General features: G+C 39.5%; 1 protein-coding gene across 1 annotated transcript in view; it reads right to left on the bottom strand.

The window, feature by feature from the left end:
• The window catches only part of cacna1c (calcium channel, voltage-dependent, L type, alpha 1C subunit), a gene marked incomplete at its 5' end in the record, with an annotated part of 126,866 nt that overhangs the window by 61,251 nt on the left and 44,460 nt on the right, over positions 1–21,155 (bottom strand). Inside the window, 3 exons of the mRNA XM_087175401.1 lie at positions 826–962; positions 2,621–2,760; positions 8,000–8,139. Coding sequence (XP_087031527.1) covers positions 826–962; positions 2,621–2,760; positions 8,000–8,139 — 417 coding nt within the window. The remainder of the gene's footprint in view (positions 1–825; positions 963–2,620; positions 2,761–7,999; positions 8,140–21,155) is intronic.

The raw sequence follows: 21,155 nt of genomic DNA, 5'->3' as shown, positions 1-21,155 counted from the left end.
TAAAAGAAAAAAAAACCTACATGTATGAATAGGTTAAAAAGGACACACCGAACTAAAACCAAATGGAGAAGCAATATAAAAAAAAATCAGTGAGAAAGTGTCATAGTAATTATACAAAACAAGCTCTCCAGGGTGATGTATAGGATAGCAGAGAGTATTCCACCAGCACTTATCCAGCGCAAAGCTAATGCCTCTCATGGGACCTATAACATCACTATAACAACACTCAAGTCCATTTATACCTGGGGGCCTCTACTGAAAATTGTTTCAATCATTTATGGCGGCTGCTGTTTCAATTATTGCTCAAATCGTTCAAACTCCGAAACATAAATGACGGTTTGAATAATTAATGGAGGTGATTATTCAAACTGTTTAAGGTATACGCTCTATTTTTTCTCTGCCTTGTTGGCTAAGGGTTGATGTCTTACTGAAGTCCCAGATTTATTCAGACTTATTACCTTAGAGTTGTGAGGTGAGAGCAAAGCTACAGCATGCCTCACTTTGATATTTCAGTTGGAAAGGTTTGAGCGGCACAGTATTCACTTACTGTTTCCGTCACTGGAGTGTGTCTGTGTGTGAATATATGCTTAGTGAAGCATGCTTTCACACACAGTTGAATACATGCTTCAAAATTTATCTGATCATTGAAGTGCAGTGTGCGAGTGTATGTGTTTGATCATGCATGTTTGTATTGGCGTCTGTGCATCAGTGCACAGTAGTCTAAATACTGTGTCTCTGTCTCACTCTCTCTCCCCATGTGCTTTTATGTGAGTGAGAGTGTCTGTGTGTTGGTGTGTGTATGTGTGCACCTATATGCTCGTAAACGCAGGTCTTGTGCATCTTGCCCATGAAGAGCTCCAGGCCGATGATGGCATAGATGATGATGACGAAGAGGACCAGCAGGGCGATGTGGAGCAGAGGAACCATGGCTTTGATTATGGAGTTCAACACTACCTGTAAACCTGCAGCACACACAGAGATGAACTGCTGAGAATACATACATATAGGTGTGGACACAAGATAATAATAATAATAATAATAATAATAATAATAATATAAAAAAAGCATTGAAACAGTTGATAATAAGCTGATAATACAACAGTACACAGCACAGAGTAGTTGCAGTTTATCACTATGTAAACCTTCGTTCCAACAGCTCTAATTTTCGAGAGAGTGCCTTCAATGAGAAAAAAAAACAAATATGGTGGTCAAAACAGAACTTGCTTGTAGGGCAATACAACTTCCTATTTAATTTGCTGAATGTTTAGATGGACAAAGGCTCAGACCACAGCATAATCATCACTCACAGTAATTGCAATAGGAAAATAATCTGGTCACAGTTATCTGTAAGATGAAATGTGGGTTTATTTAACTGATTAAGTTGCAAAAGAAAATGTATTAATAAACATGGTTTGGCAAATACAGGTACACATTTTATTAGATCTCTTAATTTTACATACATATAAACTATATATCGTATAAATTTCCTCTTGAATCTTTGCTTGTTAAGAATTCATTAAAAATGTTTCTTTAAGTTAAATGTTTCATATGCAGCTATAACCACTGACTTAGGATTTATTTATGCAAAACGGCAGTGCCTGTGAACCCTGAATTTTGTACATTATTACACCTTCAGGGGAGAGGAAAATGACAAGGCTGAAAGATGCCATTTGTACTGCACATAGTCATGAGGCCAAAGCTCCTCTGTGTAAATGAAGAAAATCTATGTATATTCTCAAAGCTCATGTGATGACAGCAGTTTGAATGATTGTTGTGCAATTATTCACACATAATTTGGTGAAGGAAATGCAACTGCAAAACCACAGTAGGTAGCATCAATGACAGAAAGCTATGTTGATGAAATTACATACTTGGTATAGTTATGGCATCTACATCATGCACCCTTTTAACAAAACAAACAGGTTTATTACAAAGTTCATTTATGGATCATTGTTTTTGTACATTCTACACACGAGCAGCAACGGCACTGGAAGCTTTTAAAAAGACATATCTGTCAGTCATTGTGCTAATCGGTTAGCAAACATGCTACTGATGAGTTGCCATGACATCAATTCAATACCCAGTCCAATGATGCTGGACAGGGTTCAGTATAAACACTGTGCATGCACTGCAGCGCTCATGCTTTTAAACAAAACAGCACAATGTGGGATGTGCTTGAGCACCCTTTGCATTTGTTGGTATTGTAATCACAAGAGCTGTCACACTTGCACGCACACACACACACACACACACACACACACACACACACACACACACACACACACAGGTGCACACACTCACTTAGCCTTCATCCACAATATCCGATCCTTTCCTGTCTTCTGGCCTGCTGGATTGTTGATTTCTGTAGTCACTAATACAGACAGGCTGACAGACAACTCATCTACTGCTCATACTGTCTGAGAATCTGACAACAGGACAAGAGGACTCTGTGTGTGAGCAAGTGTGTGTGTGTCACTGTGTCTGTATGTGTGGCATCAAGCAAAAATATCAGCTCCAATCTGTGGTTCATTTCTCCCCTACCTTACCCAATCACCATTCACACCTGATCCCAAGAGCATCATTTCTACCTTTTCTTTCTCTGACAGCTCTCAATACTTACTTGGTACTCCAGAGACCAGTCTGAGGGGTCTGAGTACTCTGAATGCCCTCAGAGCCTTGACATCGAAGCCTGCTGCCTTCCCTCCAATAGGAGTGGCCCCATCCCCCTTGGTGGCCTGCTCCAAGATCGCGCTGAATAACCTGTAAAAAGACAGTAATTACTTCAGTAACCATCATTGTCAGCTTGACATCCCATTTCCTCATACTAGAGAATATCTGAAAGCAAGGGAAACAATAAAGGAGATACAGACATAAAAGGATATAATATAGAGAGATGAATATCTGCAGTTGATGCCATTATGGCTTAATTTTTCGTTTCCTATGTTGTCACTGTTGTCAGTACCAAATTTAACCATTTACATAATCTTTACCATAATCTATAAAACAACGCACATGTTGCAAATTTAGACATCAACCTTATGGCACCAAAATTCTAAACGTGCAGGGAATGTTGAAGACATCTGTGCTGTTTCACAATCAAAGCTGTTTGTTGGAGAAAAATCAAGAGTCGAAAATAAAACAGCTTCATTAGTTACATCTCTAATACACCAACAGAAAGTGGTTCATCTATCCCCTCTGTCTTACACAGATAAGGAAATGTGAGACACATTTGACATTTTGACATCAGCTCAACTGAACGCTGTTGAGGTGGTGGAGCTGTCTCCAAAGTGTGTTTATAAGCGTGTGCTCACAACACTGTCAGATTGAATATAACATACATCTAATGGCACATGATGTCACATAACCTTTTCTGTCCCTCTGCTGAAATCTACCTGGTACTCAAAGAACACTGAAACACATAATAATGCAAATTACTATCCTCTATTTAAATGCTAAGTGTTTTTTACACCATTGCCTCTTGTTAGCAATTATCCTCTATGAAAGTTTTCTATGTGTAAGAGTGGTTCAGACGTTTGAATTTGTGTGCACTATATGGCCAAAGCTATAAGGGAACCCCAGCTCATACATAAGTGTTTTTTATGGGTATCTCTGGGGAAGGCCCCTTGGTTCCATTCAAAGGGAAATCTCCATGCTACAACATATAATGATATTTTTGACACCTGGTTTTCAACCTGGGGGTCACGATCATTTCCTATTAGATACATCTAAATGGTCATATGATGTCAAATAGGAAAAACAAAAGAGGAAACGGAATTCAACTTTTTTTCCAATATCCGATATAAAAATTATGAAAATTTAAAAAAATAAATAAATATGAGAGAGGACACTAACTCCCTTGCTGAGGGTCACAACAAGCCAACAAGGTTTTCAAGTTTGTGACAATAGCTCAGAGAGTCCCTTTCCTGTTAAAACATGATAGCATCCACATGCTCAAAACCAGGCCCATATAGACATATTTCCCCAGTTTGGTGTGGAAAACTTGAGATGAACTGGAACATCCACCATGAGCGAGCTCAGTAGCGCTTTTGCATCTGAATGGGAGAAAAAACCTGCAGCTACGTTCACAATTCTTGTGGAACATCTTCCAAGAAAAGTGGAGGCTTTCATTGCAGCCCATGGTAATGTCCACACACTTTCTTACAGTAAATTGTAAAGTACATAGATGTAGTGAATAGAAATACATAATCATGCAAATATAATGTAAATAATATAAATCTTCAATGAAGGGGATAAACATGTTGTTATGCTGTAGCCTTTTGTTAACTGTTATCCCCTATGAAATTATTTACAGATATCTCTTTGGTGCGAGTGGCTCACAAGCTTGAATTTATGTACGTCCAGTTGAGCTTATCACTCTCCTGCTCCTCTCTCTGTCTCTCTGAGATCCCTTAGAAATCACCATACAATACCATTTTCCAGCTAGTGCGGCTCAAAGGCCAGTCAGCGGCGCGTTAGTCACGGAGAATTATCAATTAGCACAGATGAAATGGCCACTTGAAAAGACCTCTCAAAACATATCGCCCTCTCTCTCCCTCTCACTCTCTCTGCCTCTCTATTACGCACTACCTCCCTCTCAATTGGATTCTCTCTCTCTCTCTCTCTCTCTCTCGCCTTTGAAACAGAGTATGAAAAGCACGTCAAGGATCCACAGTTTTGCACCACCAGCATTTCTCCCAGCATGTTTTGCTGTGGTGGGGTGTTAAATGATATTTAGAGCCTTTGAGTCTAGTACCACATAATGGCTTGTGTTAGTATAGTAAGATAGTACCAACTGTGTACATTCATAAAGATAAAAAGGGTTTCATAGTAGTCAACATGTCACCATCACAACTCTATTGAAAAACAGTTAATACATCTTTGAATTATTATAAATTTGCCATGAGGCTGCAATTGATTATGTTCATTATGAAATTCACCTTTTTATTTGACCAACAGTCAAAAACCTGAAGATACTTGATACAAAAACAAATGCAGCAAACTGAGAAATATGAGAAGCGGGACCAGAAATGACTTGACAGTTTTGCTTGATAAATGACTATAAATTATTGATAATTGTTTTAGTTGATTAATTAATCGACTGACTAAATGTTTCAGAGCTAATTTGCAATACTTCCTATGCAAAATGTTTGCTTGAAGGCTTCATTCTCTTTACTCTCTTTTCCTGTGAAGATCTTAAGGCTATTTTGACTGTCAGCACTTATTTAAAAAAAAAAAGAAAACTAGGATACAGGGTGGAAAAAAGGCAGAGAGGGATGAAAATAGTACTAGGAAGAAGAGAATAATACATGTGGGGGTAAAGAGAAACTAAAAAGTGATGGAGAGGACAGAAAGATGAAGGAGAGCTATGTAAAGCAGAGACTAAAGTGAGAGTCTGTATAGTTTCTATTCATATTCTACACACAGACACACACACACACGCACACACACACACACAATTGATAGAACCCATACTAAGTACGTGTAACCATATAGCTTTTTTTCTTAGTACCAGCATTTCTTCAGTTGTTCCCAATGAGGGGAGAGTGTGTGCAGCCGCATGCGGCCGTCTGGAGAAATAGCGATACAGTCAGCTTCTTTATCAGAGCGCTCCACCTTTTTTCACCAAACACTTCTAGTTGAAAATCTCTGAACTTTTCAGAAAGGTGCTGGTGTTGTAACTGAAGCTACTTTTCAGACAACAAATCAGATGGGGAGGGACTCGTCATCCTAGTAAATAAGGAAATGGAGGAGAAGCTTGTTACAGCTTTTTCTAACGAAGCGATGGGACTAGGTGGTTTTCTGCAAGAGAAAAACGCTATATGGACACACACCTTAAGAGATTATTAGTGAAGGTTCGGTGAGCTAAGAGGCTGCTCCAGTATAAACACCAACCTTGTCAGGACCAGGAGTCCTCATGGGGACCAAAGCCTGGTCCTAATGAGGCAAAATTTAATTTCTGCAGTCCTGTGTAAGGTTAGGGTTAGTGTTTGGGTTAGGATTTCCACAATGAATGGAAGTCCTGACAAGGATAGATGCGCAAACTTGTGTGTGTATGTGAGAGTGCACATGTGTGCCTGCATGTGTGTGAGAGTGAATGTGCATGTGTGTGTGCCTCCGAGGTTGCTCAGCACCAGGTACAAGCTCTTTCACCCATATGGTGAACATTCCAGAGGGAGCAAACTCTGTCACTTCTCATTTATACACACACACACACACACACACACACACACACACACACACACACACACACACACACACACACACACACACAGGCTGGGAGTTAGGCGCACACAGGCACAAAGGCAAGCTCTCATTCATGCACACACAGAGATGCAGTGCTGTCAACTGAACATTTCCTGGATGGATTTCCTGTATGTCCTCACAGATGTCTGTGTATTTGTGTTCCACGACTTCACTGATGTGTTTTTTTTCTTCTGTTCTGTGTCATTTCCACAACAGCTCCTTGTATCTAAATGACAAAATAAGTCTAAAACAGCAGGCACCATCCCTCCTGAAGTGTCCTTGAACGACAAAGTACACCCTGCCAACTCCAGAGCTGCAGCTTATTTATGATCTTTTGACCTCTGTGTGACAAGGTTGCAGGGAAAAAAGCAAATTTCCTTGCAGGGATCAATACAGTATTATTGCAGATTTAGTGATGATGAGTCACAAGAAAAGCCATAATTCAAAGAGAGACAGAGACAGAGAGAGAGAGATGCAGACAGAGGGGAGATAACAGCATAAGAGTGGTAAAGGTTGTGTTTATGCCAGGGGCATTGGCACCATGATGCCAGCTGATAGGGTGTGTGTTTGTCTATGGGGTGAAGCCAAGCATGTTCAGTTAGTGAAGGGTAATGTGAGTGAACACTTAACTGGCAATGAACAAGACTCACTGAGTGTGCTTGTGTGTGTGTGTGTGTGTGTGTGTGTGTGTGTGTGTGTGTGTGTGTGTGTGTGTGTGTGTGTGTGTTGGAGCATTCACAATGCCTTCCTTAAGGCTGAGGGGTGCTTTCTTGTTGTCCCTCTCTCTTTCTCTCTCTCTCTCTCTCTCTCTCTCTCTCTCTCTCTCTCACACACGGTCAATTAGACCATTTTTATGGTATTAAGGTCCACTGGCTATTGTGCCATTACCCCCACAAAACACTGAAAACAGAGCACAGCTGGCAGGCAGGGAATGCACACACACACACACACACACACACATATACACACACGCAGGCACACACACACACACACGCGCACACACACTCAGAGGGTTTAGCTGATGGGCTATGTTGCTGAGTTGCAGATAAAGAAAAACAGAGCAGAGCTTTGCTATCAGCATCTAACAAGCTAATCAGTTTAGGCTTCACCAATACACTACAGGCCAAAGTTTACTGCAGCTTTAATACAGACTGACTGCAAAGAAAGCTCGCTTTAACACAATCCTGCTTTTAAAAGTTGTTGTGGGTTGTAGAATTTTATATTAAAAATGTATTCAAATACCACATATACTGAGAGATTAAAATGTATTCCCCTAGACTAACAAGACCACAACTTTCCTCTATCAATCTCCTCGCTGACTTACATTCACACTGTGTGCCAGCAGATTGGATTTTACACATCTGTTGAATCACTAGTGAGGTTAGAATTGTAAGTTAGAGAAAAAAGAAAATCAAGCTTTGTTAATGAAAATTTAAGTGAAAACTGTTATCAAACATTATTAATGAACTTGATTTAACTATAACAACCTCTGGCATTGGACAGAGGCTGCCAATTGCCTTGGCTGTAGTTTCATTTGTTGACTAATTATACCAAGGTACTGTGATTCATTTGCCTATGATGTGCTGCTGTTTAAAAATGTGTCAGGTAGGGCTTTTAAAAAAACTTGGAAAGAGACAGTGAATTTGACATCTTTTTCACACCCTCTATCAAACAAAGATTCACGTAGAGTAACGTAGGATCATTAATAAACATGTCACAGCTTTTATATCTCTTCTGTGTGTTTCTGTTCACTCACCCTACGACTACGATGATGAAGTCGAGCAGGTTCCAGCCGTTCCTCAGGTAGGCGTTGGGGTGGAAGAGCAGGCCATAGGCTATTACTTTCAGGAACGCCTCCACCGTGAAAATGATGAGGAACAGATACTCCACACGCTCCTGTAGAGACACAAAAACAAGACAGGTCCATTTATTGGTCTGAGCAGCAGCACTGCAGGAATGTGGAAAACCTCAGTTTAACAGAGAACGAGAATTAGAGAAAGATCAAAAGATGAGAAAAAAATGAAAGAGGGAGAAATTTGGTGGTCAGGTTTATAGTAAACTGAGTAAGTTTTGCATGTAAGTAAATCCATCTAATCAATCTATTAATCAAATGAGAAAACGCCAAACATCCATTCAAAGTTCTTTGCGGCAGATCTCTTTTTGCTTTTGATGGTTTGGTTAGTTAGCAACTGGCCATAACATCCCAACACAATAATGTGTACACACATTCATTCCCAATCATCATATTATTTATGTCCACATCAACACTAAAGACCTTGTATGTGACTTGTGAGTACTAACAACGCTGGCTGCTTACTCCTCTACTTATGCAAGTTTATCAGCCAGAACAAGATGTTCTGTTACTCTTTATGTGGCTTCTGGTGTGTGTGTGCGCGTGTGTGCGCGCGTGTGGGTGTGTGTGTGATTATTTATGTGTGAACATGAAATTGTCTAAGTTGCAATCGTGTACACAATCAAAGCATTTGGATTATTTAATCAAAACAGCTCACTTCCTGTCCTAAGAGGCTACTCTCTGAAGAGAGGAATGCATGCGTGTGGGCATATACACAAAAATGCACATACACACATGCAACCCTTCTACTACAGAGTTCCTCAGAGATTGTTGTCATAGTGATGACCCCTGCCTGAGGGGGTCCTGGGAAATGTCCTGAAATGGCCTTGAGAGAGAGCGAAGGATTATATAACTTTCTGACCATTGTAAACTTCCAAAGAATGCATCATCCACCTAATCATCTGTCATATCTGATGTCTAATATTTGTCAAGTTTATAACTGAGATGAAAAAAATGGTGAAAAACTATTGAGCTCCCGTGTGAACAAATAAGAAAATATTGTATATTCAGAAAAACTCCATGTCCTCTCTCTTTGTTTGTCTGAGGTACAACATTTTTCTTAATATGAAAATATATTTAGCTCCATCCATCCATCCATCGGTCTATCTATCTCAATCCCTGCTCCGCCTCCTGTTTCCACCGTTTTCCCACAGACACACAATCACAGAGGGCCAGAGGTTTGGGACAGAAGGCCAGTCAGGTCTCTCCAGGCTCTGGCCCCTGGGAAGAATTAGTTAAACCTGAATCTGGAGGGACGAGGCTTTAGTAGTGTCTAAGTTTACCAAAATGGCCTAACAAACAAACTAGCAAGGGCTAGCAAAGAATCCTCACAAAATGATGCTGTCAATGAAGATGTGATTTAGTTAAAAGGCAGTTTATTCAGGCATATTAACAAGTGCATTGTCCTATAAGTATTCTATCAATGCATTAAAAAGTTTATGAAAGCCAGAAAACTAGCTAGTTTGGATCATAACCATCACTCATCAGGCATTAAAAGTAGAGCTTGCATGTACAGCAGCGGCTGGTCGGCTAAGTCTGAGTTACCTTGGCGTTATTGTTGTCCTAGCAAGGAGGAGCTAGCAAGCTAAATTAAGGGAGTAGGTGATTGCTGAAGGTGAGGGTTTAATGATGATTTAATAAAAAATAAGCTCAAATACAACAGAATTAACTCCAGTACAATAACACGCTGTGAACAAAAGAACGATTATATATTTCTCCGTATTTACTGACATGAGTACTCAAAAGGAGGGCAAGTCAAGTGCTGTAGAATCTACTTTCTGGTCATTGTATGAATAAGATGCTGAATATTTAACATAGAGTTAAATGTCTACAAATGTGTTTTATTCAAATGCTCTGTCTTGAAGGCAGTAGTAAAAAAGCACTGTTAACATTAAAAGCCCATGTTAGTGTTGGATAAGCTCATGTATACAGTGGCTGCATTAAGATTTGCTGTTCAGGCTGGTGTGAGTCTAAAGCGAGTCCAGCTAAACAAACAACTTTCTCAGCATGGAGAAAGACTGTGTCAAACTACCAGTGGGCCAGTTACATAGTGCACACATACACACATACCCTGGACCATGGGAATCAGTGATTCATGTAACCACAGTTTTGACACGACTGCGGTGGTTCCACTGTTCCATTGGTACCGTAAACTTAATTTTCTCGAAGGGTTAGAGAGGTGTTTATTTGATTTGGATTTTCAGACTGGTATATATGCATAACTGTCAGCACGCACTACATCAAAAATGACTCATGAATCACAGCTGACACACAATTACAACTGCTAGATATTAATAAAAGACTCATGCTTTGAGTCTTTGTTCATAATGATTTGATTATCATACAAACTCTGATTTGGAAGTGGCTTGACAGTGTAAGGTATGCCATGAATTATAATAGAGATGATATGCACAGTTTGAGAGACAGACAACTTGAAAGGCAAGTTGATTTTTAGGCCAGAAAGTCTGCATTGAACTTATTTTGTCTTTTCTCAGTCTTGTCTTTGTCTTCTTCTCATTTTGGTCCATCCAGTGTTCTTCATACGCACAAAAGTATCCGACTTAGAGATTTTCACATTAAACACTTCGTCTTCCTTCTCTCTGTCTGTCTGTCCGTCTCTCTCTCTCTCTCTCTCTCTCTCAGTGTGTCAGTTTCAGAGCCTCAAGAACTGATTGTTTTTCTATTTATCATCTGTAGTGCAGACCCCCCAACACACGGTTAGTATTAGTAGTCTATGTGGAAGTAATTAATCTCACACACACATACGCACATATCCTCCTTCTCAAACACACAAAAGCTCTCTGTCACTCTCTCTCTCGCAACACACACACACACACACACACACACACACACACACACACACACACACACACACACACACACACACACATCCAGGCTGTGTATCTGCTGGTGACAGGCAGACAGTGTGGCGCTCTGAAGAATAAAACAGAGAAAAACATCTGGTAGCAACAGCTCAGCCCGACACACATAAACACATACAGATACACGTCTCTGCCTCCTTCCCTTCCGTTCATACAGACCCATAAAGGGCAAAATCCATAAGGGAAACGAATAATCTGGTTAGTGAGTGGAAAGAAATGAGAGAGGAAAAGATGAGAGCCTGAGAGACAAGAGGGGGATGGATGAGAGAGAGTGAGAGAGAGAAGAAGGCAGACAGAATGACAGAAAGGTGAGTATGTGGGAGCAATAATTCAGTTATCTGTGATAGGTCAACCAAACCGCCTATCCATCAACTGGGCCAATCAGATTATAGTATCGACATTCTACCATACAGCGGACAATGTTTCCATTCGCCGTGACCTTCTGTGTATGTGTGTGTGTGTGTGTGTGTGTGCTGCAAGACAGGATTAGCCATTAAGCTGTTTTTGAAAGTTCCCACAGACACACGGCAACATGCAGTTTTCAATAGTTCAAGAAAAACAGAAAAAAAAAAACCTTGAACAGACTGTACCAGCAACTCAACCATGAAAACACAAAACAGCAGGAGAACTAACAAGATAATATTTTTATTTCAAAACTTCTTGCTTATTCAACATGTCCACAGCACATGCATTTGCAGTGAGGGAAAGGTGGACAAAAGAGAATGATTTAACACTTGGCAGCAAAAATATACAATAAATATTCCTGTATTTAATCTTAAAATTAAATTCCAAAATCCAGCTCTTGTAATGCTGCATATCCGAACTCATGTCTGACTGACTTTTTTCTGCTTGGACATGAAATATATCTGTACAACTATACAGTAACATACTGCCAACATCCAGTAATGATTTATTTAGGGGCAGCAACTGCAGTGAATCTAAGTACAAGAGTCTGGACTTGCGCACGTTGCAAGTTTGCCTCCTATTAGCAGGCTAATGATGCAAGTTTGGTTAAGGAGGAGAAAAGACAAATGAAGTACCATAACTGAGACAAATGGAGTAAGAACACACAGAGGCCATTATTCTAATGATACTGGACTCAACAAGAGACTTTTTAAGTCTGGGAACTCAGATGTCAGATAGGGGCAAAAAGAAATCATGCAGTCAGACAATGGTGCAGATTTTTAACAAACTCCAAGGCTACCCAAATAAAAGAGAATAAAGTTGAATTTTCAGTCATATGCTCAACACTCCATCACACTCTCTGCTCCTCTTGGTGCCCTGCACCTTGGATTTGAACCAGCAACCCCCTCTTCTCTAACTCAACAAAACTAAACACTGAGAAAAAAATGAGAGAGAAAGACAGAAGCAGATCTCTTCACAGACAACTTGAATTAAGAGGACTTTACTAAAACTCTTTCTCTCTCATCCCTCACTTCTATGTCTTCACCTCCTCTCTCTTTCTTCCCTTCCTCTCTCTCTCTGTCTCTCTGTGGGTGCCAACCAGAAGTTACCATAGAGACCAAGATGGGTTCCGACGTTACCATGGAAACTGTAGGCTGCAGCAGCAGTGGCAGCAGCAGACTTTCTCTCTCTCTCTCTCACTCACGCACACACACAGACACACACAGATGACACTGATCAGTATTGTACCAAGAATATCCACAGCACATAGTCCTAATTACTACTCTTCTGTCAGCATCCAGATTTCCTATTGTGTGTCTATGTGCACGTGTGCATACCAATTGCATGGTTGTGTGTGTACAACAGTGTGTGCTCTTGTATACGTGTGAAATCATGTGTTTGTGTGCCTGCTGCTGTGCTCCATGTCACATGCTTACCTACCACTAGCCACCAGTTGATAGTATTGAACTTAGTCTAATATGAAATTTTAATGTGTTATTCTGCCTCCCTGCACAGGTCTGTGCAGTTTCACAACTGCAGCAACATGCCACACAGTTTACACTCCACTCTGTAATGCAATACTCTGTGGATAAAACGTGCAGTTTGGCAGTGAACTAACCGTCCTACAGTTTTAGTGAATGCTATTGTACTGTCTTTATTTCCCCAAATAAACCTGCTTCAAATATGATGAGAATAAGACAAGTTTAAGGGCTTTCTACAAACTTTGTGTTGAAAGTTATGTACAGTAGATACAAATGGGTTAACCACAGATAATTATGGCCTTTTTTTAAATTATTTTTCTTCAATCGATGTTTAATAGAATTTTTGATGGAATTAAATCTTGGGTTAAGTTTTGGGTCAGTAAGCAAAAATTGGTATTGTTGCTACAGAATGGAGATAAACTGGAGACAGATACTTGTAATCAAAGCTGACATCACTCGAGAGAAGAGCTGTAGATTAATAGTGTCATATCATCTTTTGATGTGAAATCCATGGCAGTGAGAAACAGCAGCTCTTAGGTCACTGTCTCAGTACTTAAGACAGTTATTTTGTTCAGTGAAGAGTTCTCCAGCGCTAACAGCCATAAAGAGATGAAATCTGCACCTGAAAAACTCTCCATTCATCCCCTGCCCTGTACCAAGGACATACAGGTATTCTTATAGTCAGAGAGGAGAGGAGAGGAGAGGAGAGGAGAGGAGAGGAGAGTCCATAGGGAGGCAGCAGACTAGAAATTAGACAGTGTACAAAATGACTGGGCTACACTCTTCTCTCTACAGGACTTTCTATTTAGGTTCTACTGAAAATGTTGAACCCTGACAGCACCTTGGGTTGTAAAGGCTGATATACTGCCAATCATCTTTTTCAGTTTGCCTGTGCTCTATCATGGTAATGTTTTCTTTTCCCTCCACTCACTGTCATTGTGTGATAAATAAATCATAAATACGCAAGAAAAAACATGACCAGAGCAGATTCCTTTTTTTAATTTTTTTTTTTACACTTTTAGATAATAAAATGCTCAAACAATATCTCCTCTTATATTATGGCCAATAAGTTAAAGCCAATATTATTTAATTGGATCTTAACTATTATGCCTGAACGTGAAACGAAAACAAGAAGAAAATCACCATCACTACAAAAATAACAATGAGATTCTCCAGGATTTCTGCTTTGACCAGAGCCTGACTTTCACTGGAGAGCCTCTTTGAACTGCATTGCTATTAACACACCACGTTCAACACGAGTCTCATTAACAGACCTAAGCTCCAATCTATGGTCCTCTGGACAAGGATTATGTTTGATTAGAGATTACACTTGTGTGTGTGTGTGTGTGTGAGAGAGAGAGAGAGAGAGAGAGAGAGAGAGAGAGAGAGAGAGAGAGAGAGAGAGAGAGAGAGAGAGAGAGAGAGATTGTATTACTGACATCAGTAACCTCTGACCCTTGAAAGGAAGCCAGATCACTGTAAACAGAAGGATTCATGAACACACAAAGCCGTAACCAATACAACACTCAACACATCCATATGTTGTAATGGCTAACAGCTTAGTCATGTGGCTGATGAACTTTTGATAGTTTAGATTGACAATATTGTGAAAGATGTTTTGAAGATTTTCTGCATTAATGTGAACACAGCCTTATTAAATCCATTTCTTTCCTTCTTCAGTCGGCCTGTTTGTTTCCTCCAGCAATCTGAATATCAAAGTTTACAGAAAGACAAAAACTCCTGTTTCCAGGCAACAGGCGCTGTCGTTACCAGATGAAAAAAGACAGAAAGACAGAAAGAAAGAAAGAAAGAAAGAAAGAAAGAAAGAAAGAAAGAAAGAAAGAAAGAAAGAAAATTGACGGGTTCAGTGGAATATATTTCTGTGCAGGTGACAAAAGCCTTGTCACACAGTCCGTCTGTGACCGTTCATTATCAACTATAGTCTTGGTGATGACTTCAGTGTGTCTAATGTAACAAGTTTTATTTGTCTTTCCATGACATTTTTTACAAATACAGACAGATGTCATAGTATTTCCTCTCGTGCTGGCACAGAAAATAATGTTAGCTGTCAGCTGTAGCCTTTGTGTTTTTTTTCCAAGGGCAACTTTTAGGGGAAATTGTGACTTAATGTCAAGCAAAGCAAAATAACATGTTTGATTAGCTGGCCCTTTTCAGCATTGATTCTTTGAGATTGGTTCGGTATGCGAGATCCAAAAGACAGAGAAAAAGCATAAGAGAAGGCTAATTGGTGACAGAACTTACAGCACTCTTCTGGGACTCTCAATGCCAATCAGCTGTCAAATGCTATCGCAGTTTGTCCTTGTCTCACTCAGAAAATGTCACATGCTATTTATTTCTTCCTTTATCAATATTCTTTCACTTTCTCACACATACCTAAACAAAAAAGCTGTAATCTGCTGAACTGCCAGGTTCACCCTCCCTCTCAACAAGCACCATCCCTGCTGAACAGTCTCTGGGAAAACAGACAGTAACTGAAGCCTCAAGTCTGAAGCCTTTCCCAACATGCAGTCGGAGGACGGCTGGGAAATACTATGAACAGGTCACCGCCAGTCTATTACAGGCCCTAACGTACAAACAAATCCAGTCTTACATGCACAGAGCCAAGAGTCAACCTGACCTGCCTGTCTTTGGACTAGAGGAAGACAACCAGGCTCATGGTAAAACAAACATTTAAAATTGTCTGCAAATACAGACTGAGGTGTAGAAAACAGGAGACAATATTTGGAGAAGGATGGCAAAATAGAGAGAAGAGGGAATTTAAAGAGAGAGCGAAAAAGAGAGGGAAAGAGAAACAGAGTAATTGGTCTAAAAATAAAAGAACACAGGAGCATAAATCATCTCATATAGACAGCCAGTGTTTATGTGTGTGTGTGTGTGTGTGTGTGTGTGTGTGTGTGTGTGTGTGTTAGCGAGTGTGTGCATACATGTGTGAAGGTGTGTATGCTACTTGGTCTGAGGGGAAGATAGCTGGTACCCTTGAGAGAGGAGAAGGAGAGAAAGAAAGCTGGAGATAGCAGGAAGAAAAAGAGAGTAAGATACTTTATATAAAGAGAGGGAAAATGAAGAAGCCAAAATGAAAAGATAGAGAAATATCCCTTCATTCATCTGTCCATCCCAGCTAACAACTCACACACACGGCTTTTTTTCTCCCTCTCAAGTGTAAAATGTTACCTTTCCAGTTCTGCATTCTGGTGTTGGTCGTGTGTGTGTGTATGTGTGTGTGTGTGAGTGCTGACTTATCACGACTTCTTCTGCCTCCTGCCTCACTGGCAGGGAGACAGATGCGGCATGTCCACCCCACAACACCCCACACACACACACACACACACACACACACACACACACACACACACACACACACAAACCACTGTGACAGACCTGAATTCCTCTATAGGCTCTCTCTCTCTCTCACTCTCTCTCTCTCTCACTCTCTCTCTCTCTCTCACTCAAACACACAGATCAAAGATTTGCACATGCAGTCAGACACACAAGCCGAAGTACAAATGAAGACAAAGTGAAGTGACACACAAACACACAGATCACTGTAGCGCATCAAGATCTGAGTAGCTGCTCGCTAAACTGAGAGGACAAGATAGATTACTATACTCTGTAGCTCGCTGCATGACTCATGGTAAAGAGTATATGCGTGTGTGCGTGCGTGCACACGTGTGAATCGTCTAATATGCCTCTTGAGTTCATCCGGCTGTTGTGACCAGAGAGAGTGAAAGGTGGTATAGAATGAAGAACATATGGCAGAATATTATTATAGTACATTAAAAAATAACATAATCCTTCATCAGTTGTCTCCAAATGTTTTCCCATTATAGCTGCACTTGAACCAACAAGATGCACCAACAGCTGATAAACTGAATTTATCACATTACCAGTGAACATCAACTTTACCAACACTGTGAATCTCTTATTTACTCATATTTAAATTTACTAACATTGTAACTTTAATAAATGTCTATAAACTGACAGTAGCTACAACAGCAAATGTTGATTTCCCAAATGAAAATTAAAAAAATAAAAAATAAATATTTTGAATAAAATAATTGTATACATCTATTATGCACTATTGATTAGACACAGTAAGTATTTGACTGTGACCAATTTTTCATCAATTTCTGGGATTGTATAAACACAATTATTAATTGATAATAAAAAAAAATTTAAAAATGGTTCATTGCAGCCGTTATGATCTGATTGGCCAGAAGTGAGTCTGTACGAGGAAGGAAATATATGGTCTGATGTTCAATAAAGTACTTCCTCAAGGTAACTGTGATTATTTACTGAGATTGTGATTTTCATTACTGTGTAATTCTGCTGTTCTGCTCGTTAGCACATTCTTTCATTCACCTAATTCCAACCTTTTCTGTCCATATCCACCTCCTTCTTTGGTGTCTCTCTCTGTCTTATCCTTTTTTGTCCATTCGTTTTTCTCATCCTGTCTGTCCATGTCTCTCTCTGTGCGCCCAATCAACTATCCTGTCTGCATAACAGGAAGATACAGAATGAGTGGGCTGACTGAAAAGAGGAATCACTGAGACAAATAAATAAAGACATCAGCACTGGTGTCATTGTACTAGTGGCATCTGCTGAATCAACCAAAAATAAAAAAAGACTGCAATCACTCATTTGCTAAGGAGGAACCTAAATGTTCCCTATGAAAAGAGGTCTCTGGTTGAATGACCAACCAGAGACTTTTCACCCAGTGGCTAACCAAATGAGACTCCAGAAATTCCAATTATAGCATTCCCAGGATTCCCCATATAACAAGACATGAGGCTGTGGTGATCATCAAGAGTGTTATTTCATATTCTTTTTCTTGCATCAGCCCTGGATTATCAAGAATACTTTCACTGTCTGTGCATCTATTTATAATAACAAAATCATCAGCATTAAGTCAAATCAGTCAAGAAAATAGACACCTGTAATTTGTTTTTCTCTGATCCATGTGCACTAAGGTTCAGCTACAGGATGGTTGCTACATACTTTGGTTGTTGATTATATGTCCAATGCACACATCCTGACATGTGAGAGCAACCTCAAGGAACAATAAACACACAAAATATTAAATCCACTCATGAATAAACACAAACAAACTTTTGCAAACTAAACTCAAATGCCATTCTTATAATACAAAATCCTTGCTGTAGAAGTGACTTCATAAAATTGTGTTCACTTTAACACAATTTTAACCAGCAGCAATATGAGAACACACAAACCACACACACATGCAGTGACAATGTGTTTGAGAGGACTGAATTTTTCCTCCTAGCTCTTTACCTGCTGAGATCAAACACTTCGTGAGTGTGTGTGTGCGCCCACAGATGTGCATGTGCCTCAATCCCACTGTGTGGACATATGGTCTTCTCAGATATGATGCAGGATGGGCCAGGAGCCATGGAAGTGTGGGAAATGTAGTTCAACATACAGTATAGAGATATTTTAAACCTTAAACAACATAAAATGATTAAAACAGAACCTTTAAATACAAACTGATGTTTACACATCTGGAAGGTAAATAATATATCTATTAATAGATATTTGTGCTTTTCTTCCAATAATTCCAATAGTCAACATACTGTACTTCTGATACCAATACTTGTTTTCTGCTCTGTAGACCAGTGTCTGATAGCAACTCTGGCATGAGTAAACCATTAGAAATACAGCAGAACTGATTTTCACTCGAATCTCCAGGAAATATTGATTCACTAGTGCAACGGAATTACTTCCATGTCCTGCTGTTTTTTTTCAACTTTTTCAATATCCAAAATCTTGTTGAGAGCAAGTTTCTCCTGGATGACACAAAAGAAAATCCTTCACCCTCTCTCTCTCTGTCTGTCTCTCTCTCTTGCTCTCTCTCCATGTTGAATTGGTTGTATTGCTCCTATCAGAGCCAAAAACACAACTCTATCTCCCCGCAGAGCCCTGGAAAAGCCCTGTTTGTGAATGAGTGTGTGCGTGTGTTTGCGTGTGCGCTGAGAATTGCTCCATCATTCCTCCCCTGGTTAATGTCCAGTGGAGCGAGACCAGAACACAACACAGTGAAAATGGAGAAACAGAGATACAATGGGAAAACACTGACATATGTGTGTGTGTGTGTGTGTGTGTGTGTGTGTGTGTGTAAGTCAGAGAAAAAAAGAGAAAAAGATATTGAGGTGTGAATCCATTACTTTAAAAGAACTGTAACTGATATGTCAATTATTTTTAACGGTAGCTGGAATCAATAACAATCTCCCTCAGTAAACAACACATGGTTATATTACAGGGTCATTATGTGTACTCGCATATCTATTTTAAAACAGGTTTCTAGTGTGAGCTCAAATAGGCTAAACTTAACTTTGGATCTGATTTGTCAAATTTCTAACCAGAGACAATTTACGCCTCATTATGTTGCAAAAATAAAAAGTGTTTAAAATGTAGTTTATTACACAATATATTTCGTCCCATGTAATACCAAAGATATTATTATAAAAATATTTTCTAAATCATTTTCATTTAATATTTACATGTACAACAGCCATCTAAAGTGATCTTGTTAGGAATAAGTTAGCAAACAGGAGCCTAGTGTTCATAGTGGGTCCAATATTCACTCTCCTTTTAGCTCTCTCCACCAACTATTGAAGGAAATGCATGGCTCTTTATTTGCTAACATCTCCATTACATTCAGTAGCTGTTTCTAACGTTGTCTGCTGTTTGGTGCTGCGCAGATATTGTGCAACAGCCGCTGCTGCTGGAAATAAGCTGGATGAAAGTAATGTGAATGAACCATGGGCTCCCTATTGTTGTCCAATTGTAATCCTTATACCTATTGTTAAAATTGTGTACGTGCAGTTTTAAATATATATAAATTTAATATGTCAAATTTTCTGACTCATAGTTCTAGTGAGATTTGTTATGTTTGTATGAATTTGTCTTTCACATGGGCTTTTTCTTCTTTAGAGTACTATTATTTTACTGAAGTGAATAAGATTATGATTATATGACTGTTTGATAATTATTTCAAACAAAAACAGACATTAGGGATTAAAGCAGTGAGCATCCCTGGATAATCAGTGAGAAATTACATCATTACAGTTTCAGGTTGCATATGTACAGTACAAAAAGTTTCCCTGAAGTAGTTTATAAACATAAAAATAGCAGGAAAAAGCAGGAAACTATGGCAACTAGAAGTCTCTGTAATTAAGAGCTCATGTCTTTGAGCATTCAGACTGCCCAGCTGAAACTGAGGAACTCTGTGATGAGGAACTACGACGGCTTTAAGTGAACTCCAATTGGAGTGAAAACCTAACATCTTACCTCATGACCTGCCAAGTCCTTACTGATGAAATATGATTAAAGAGAAGAAAGCTTGTGTAGCTCTCCTACTGGGTGCCATAGCAATGCCACCATGACACCCAAATAGGATTAGCTTCTAACACCCACTCCCCTGCTGTTACCATAGTAGCACTGTTGAAACAGCGACCCACGAGCTATAAAAAGACAAACTTAACTTCAAGAAAGCGAAAAGTTAAATAGAAAAAGAAAGTAATTAAGATAAGAGTAGGGAGAAAGAGAAGAAAGGTTACCAACTCATCTTTTGTTGGTATTTAACATATTTGATTTTACTAAAGCGTATTTTAGCTGACAGGTCAAAAAGAAAAAGAACAGGAGAGGAGAGATAGAAAGAAAGAGCTGAGGAAGATCATTAAAAAGGCGAACAGGGTTATTAATCAGGACGGACGAGAAGTAAATTTTTGTTCTTCTGTTTCTTCTCTCTGTTGTAACCTCAGCGGATCTGTCCCCACCTTGTCACCTTTCCACTTCTGTATTCTCTTTCTCTCTCTTACTATCACTTCTTCTCTCTGACTCTATGAACATAAACACCACCACCGTTTTTTTTTCTTTGATTGGTTGCTGCCACTGCATCAGCGCAATCTTTCTGTTTTCCTTTGTCTCCCTCTCTGACTTGTTTTCTCACGGTCATATACAGTATGACCTCAGGTTCGGTAAATGTTTCTTGATTTGGTGGATTCATTTCAAGTAAAAGGACAGTATAACCGCACAACTATTATGCAGGAGATCTAAATTAATATGCCAGTAGGTATACAATAACTTGTGTTATTTGTGTGACCAATTAAAAACAACTGGTAGCTTCTCAGTGAGATCCATACAAGTTAAATTTAAAACATTTGTGATATTTGCATGGATATGGAGGACCAGTTATACTGACAGTAGTAGGAGGAAAGAAGGATGACAGCCTGCAGGGTCTGAGGGACGGCTGCA

This window comes from Seriola lalandi, unplaced genomic scaffold, assembly GCF_002814215.2.
Source record: "Seriola lalandi dorsalis isolate HSWRI2012SDOR001 ecotype SW California unplaced genomic scaffold, Sedor1 jcf7180002054467, whole genome shotgun sequence".
Taxonomy (NCBI): domain Eukaryota; kingdom Metazoa; phylum Chordata; class Actinopteri; order Carangiformes; family Carangidae; genus Seriola; species Seriola lalandi.
This window is presented reverse-complemented; position numbering and strand designations above follow the sequence as displayed.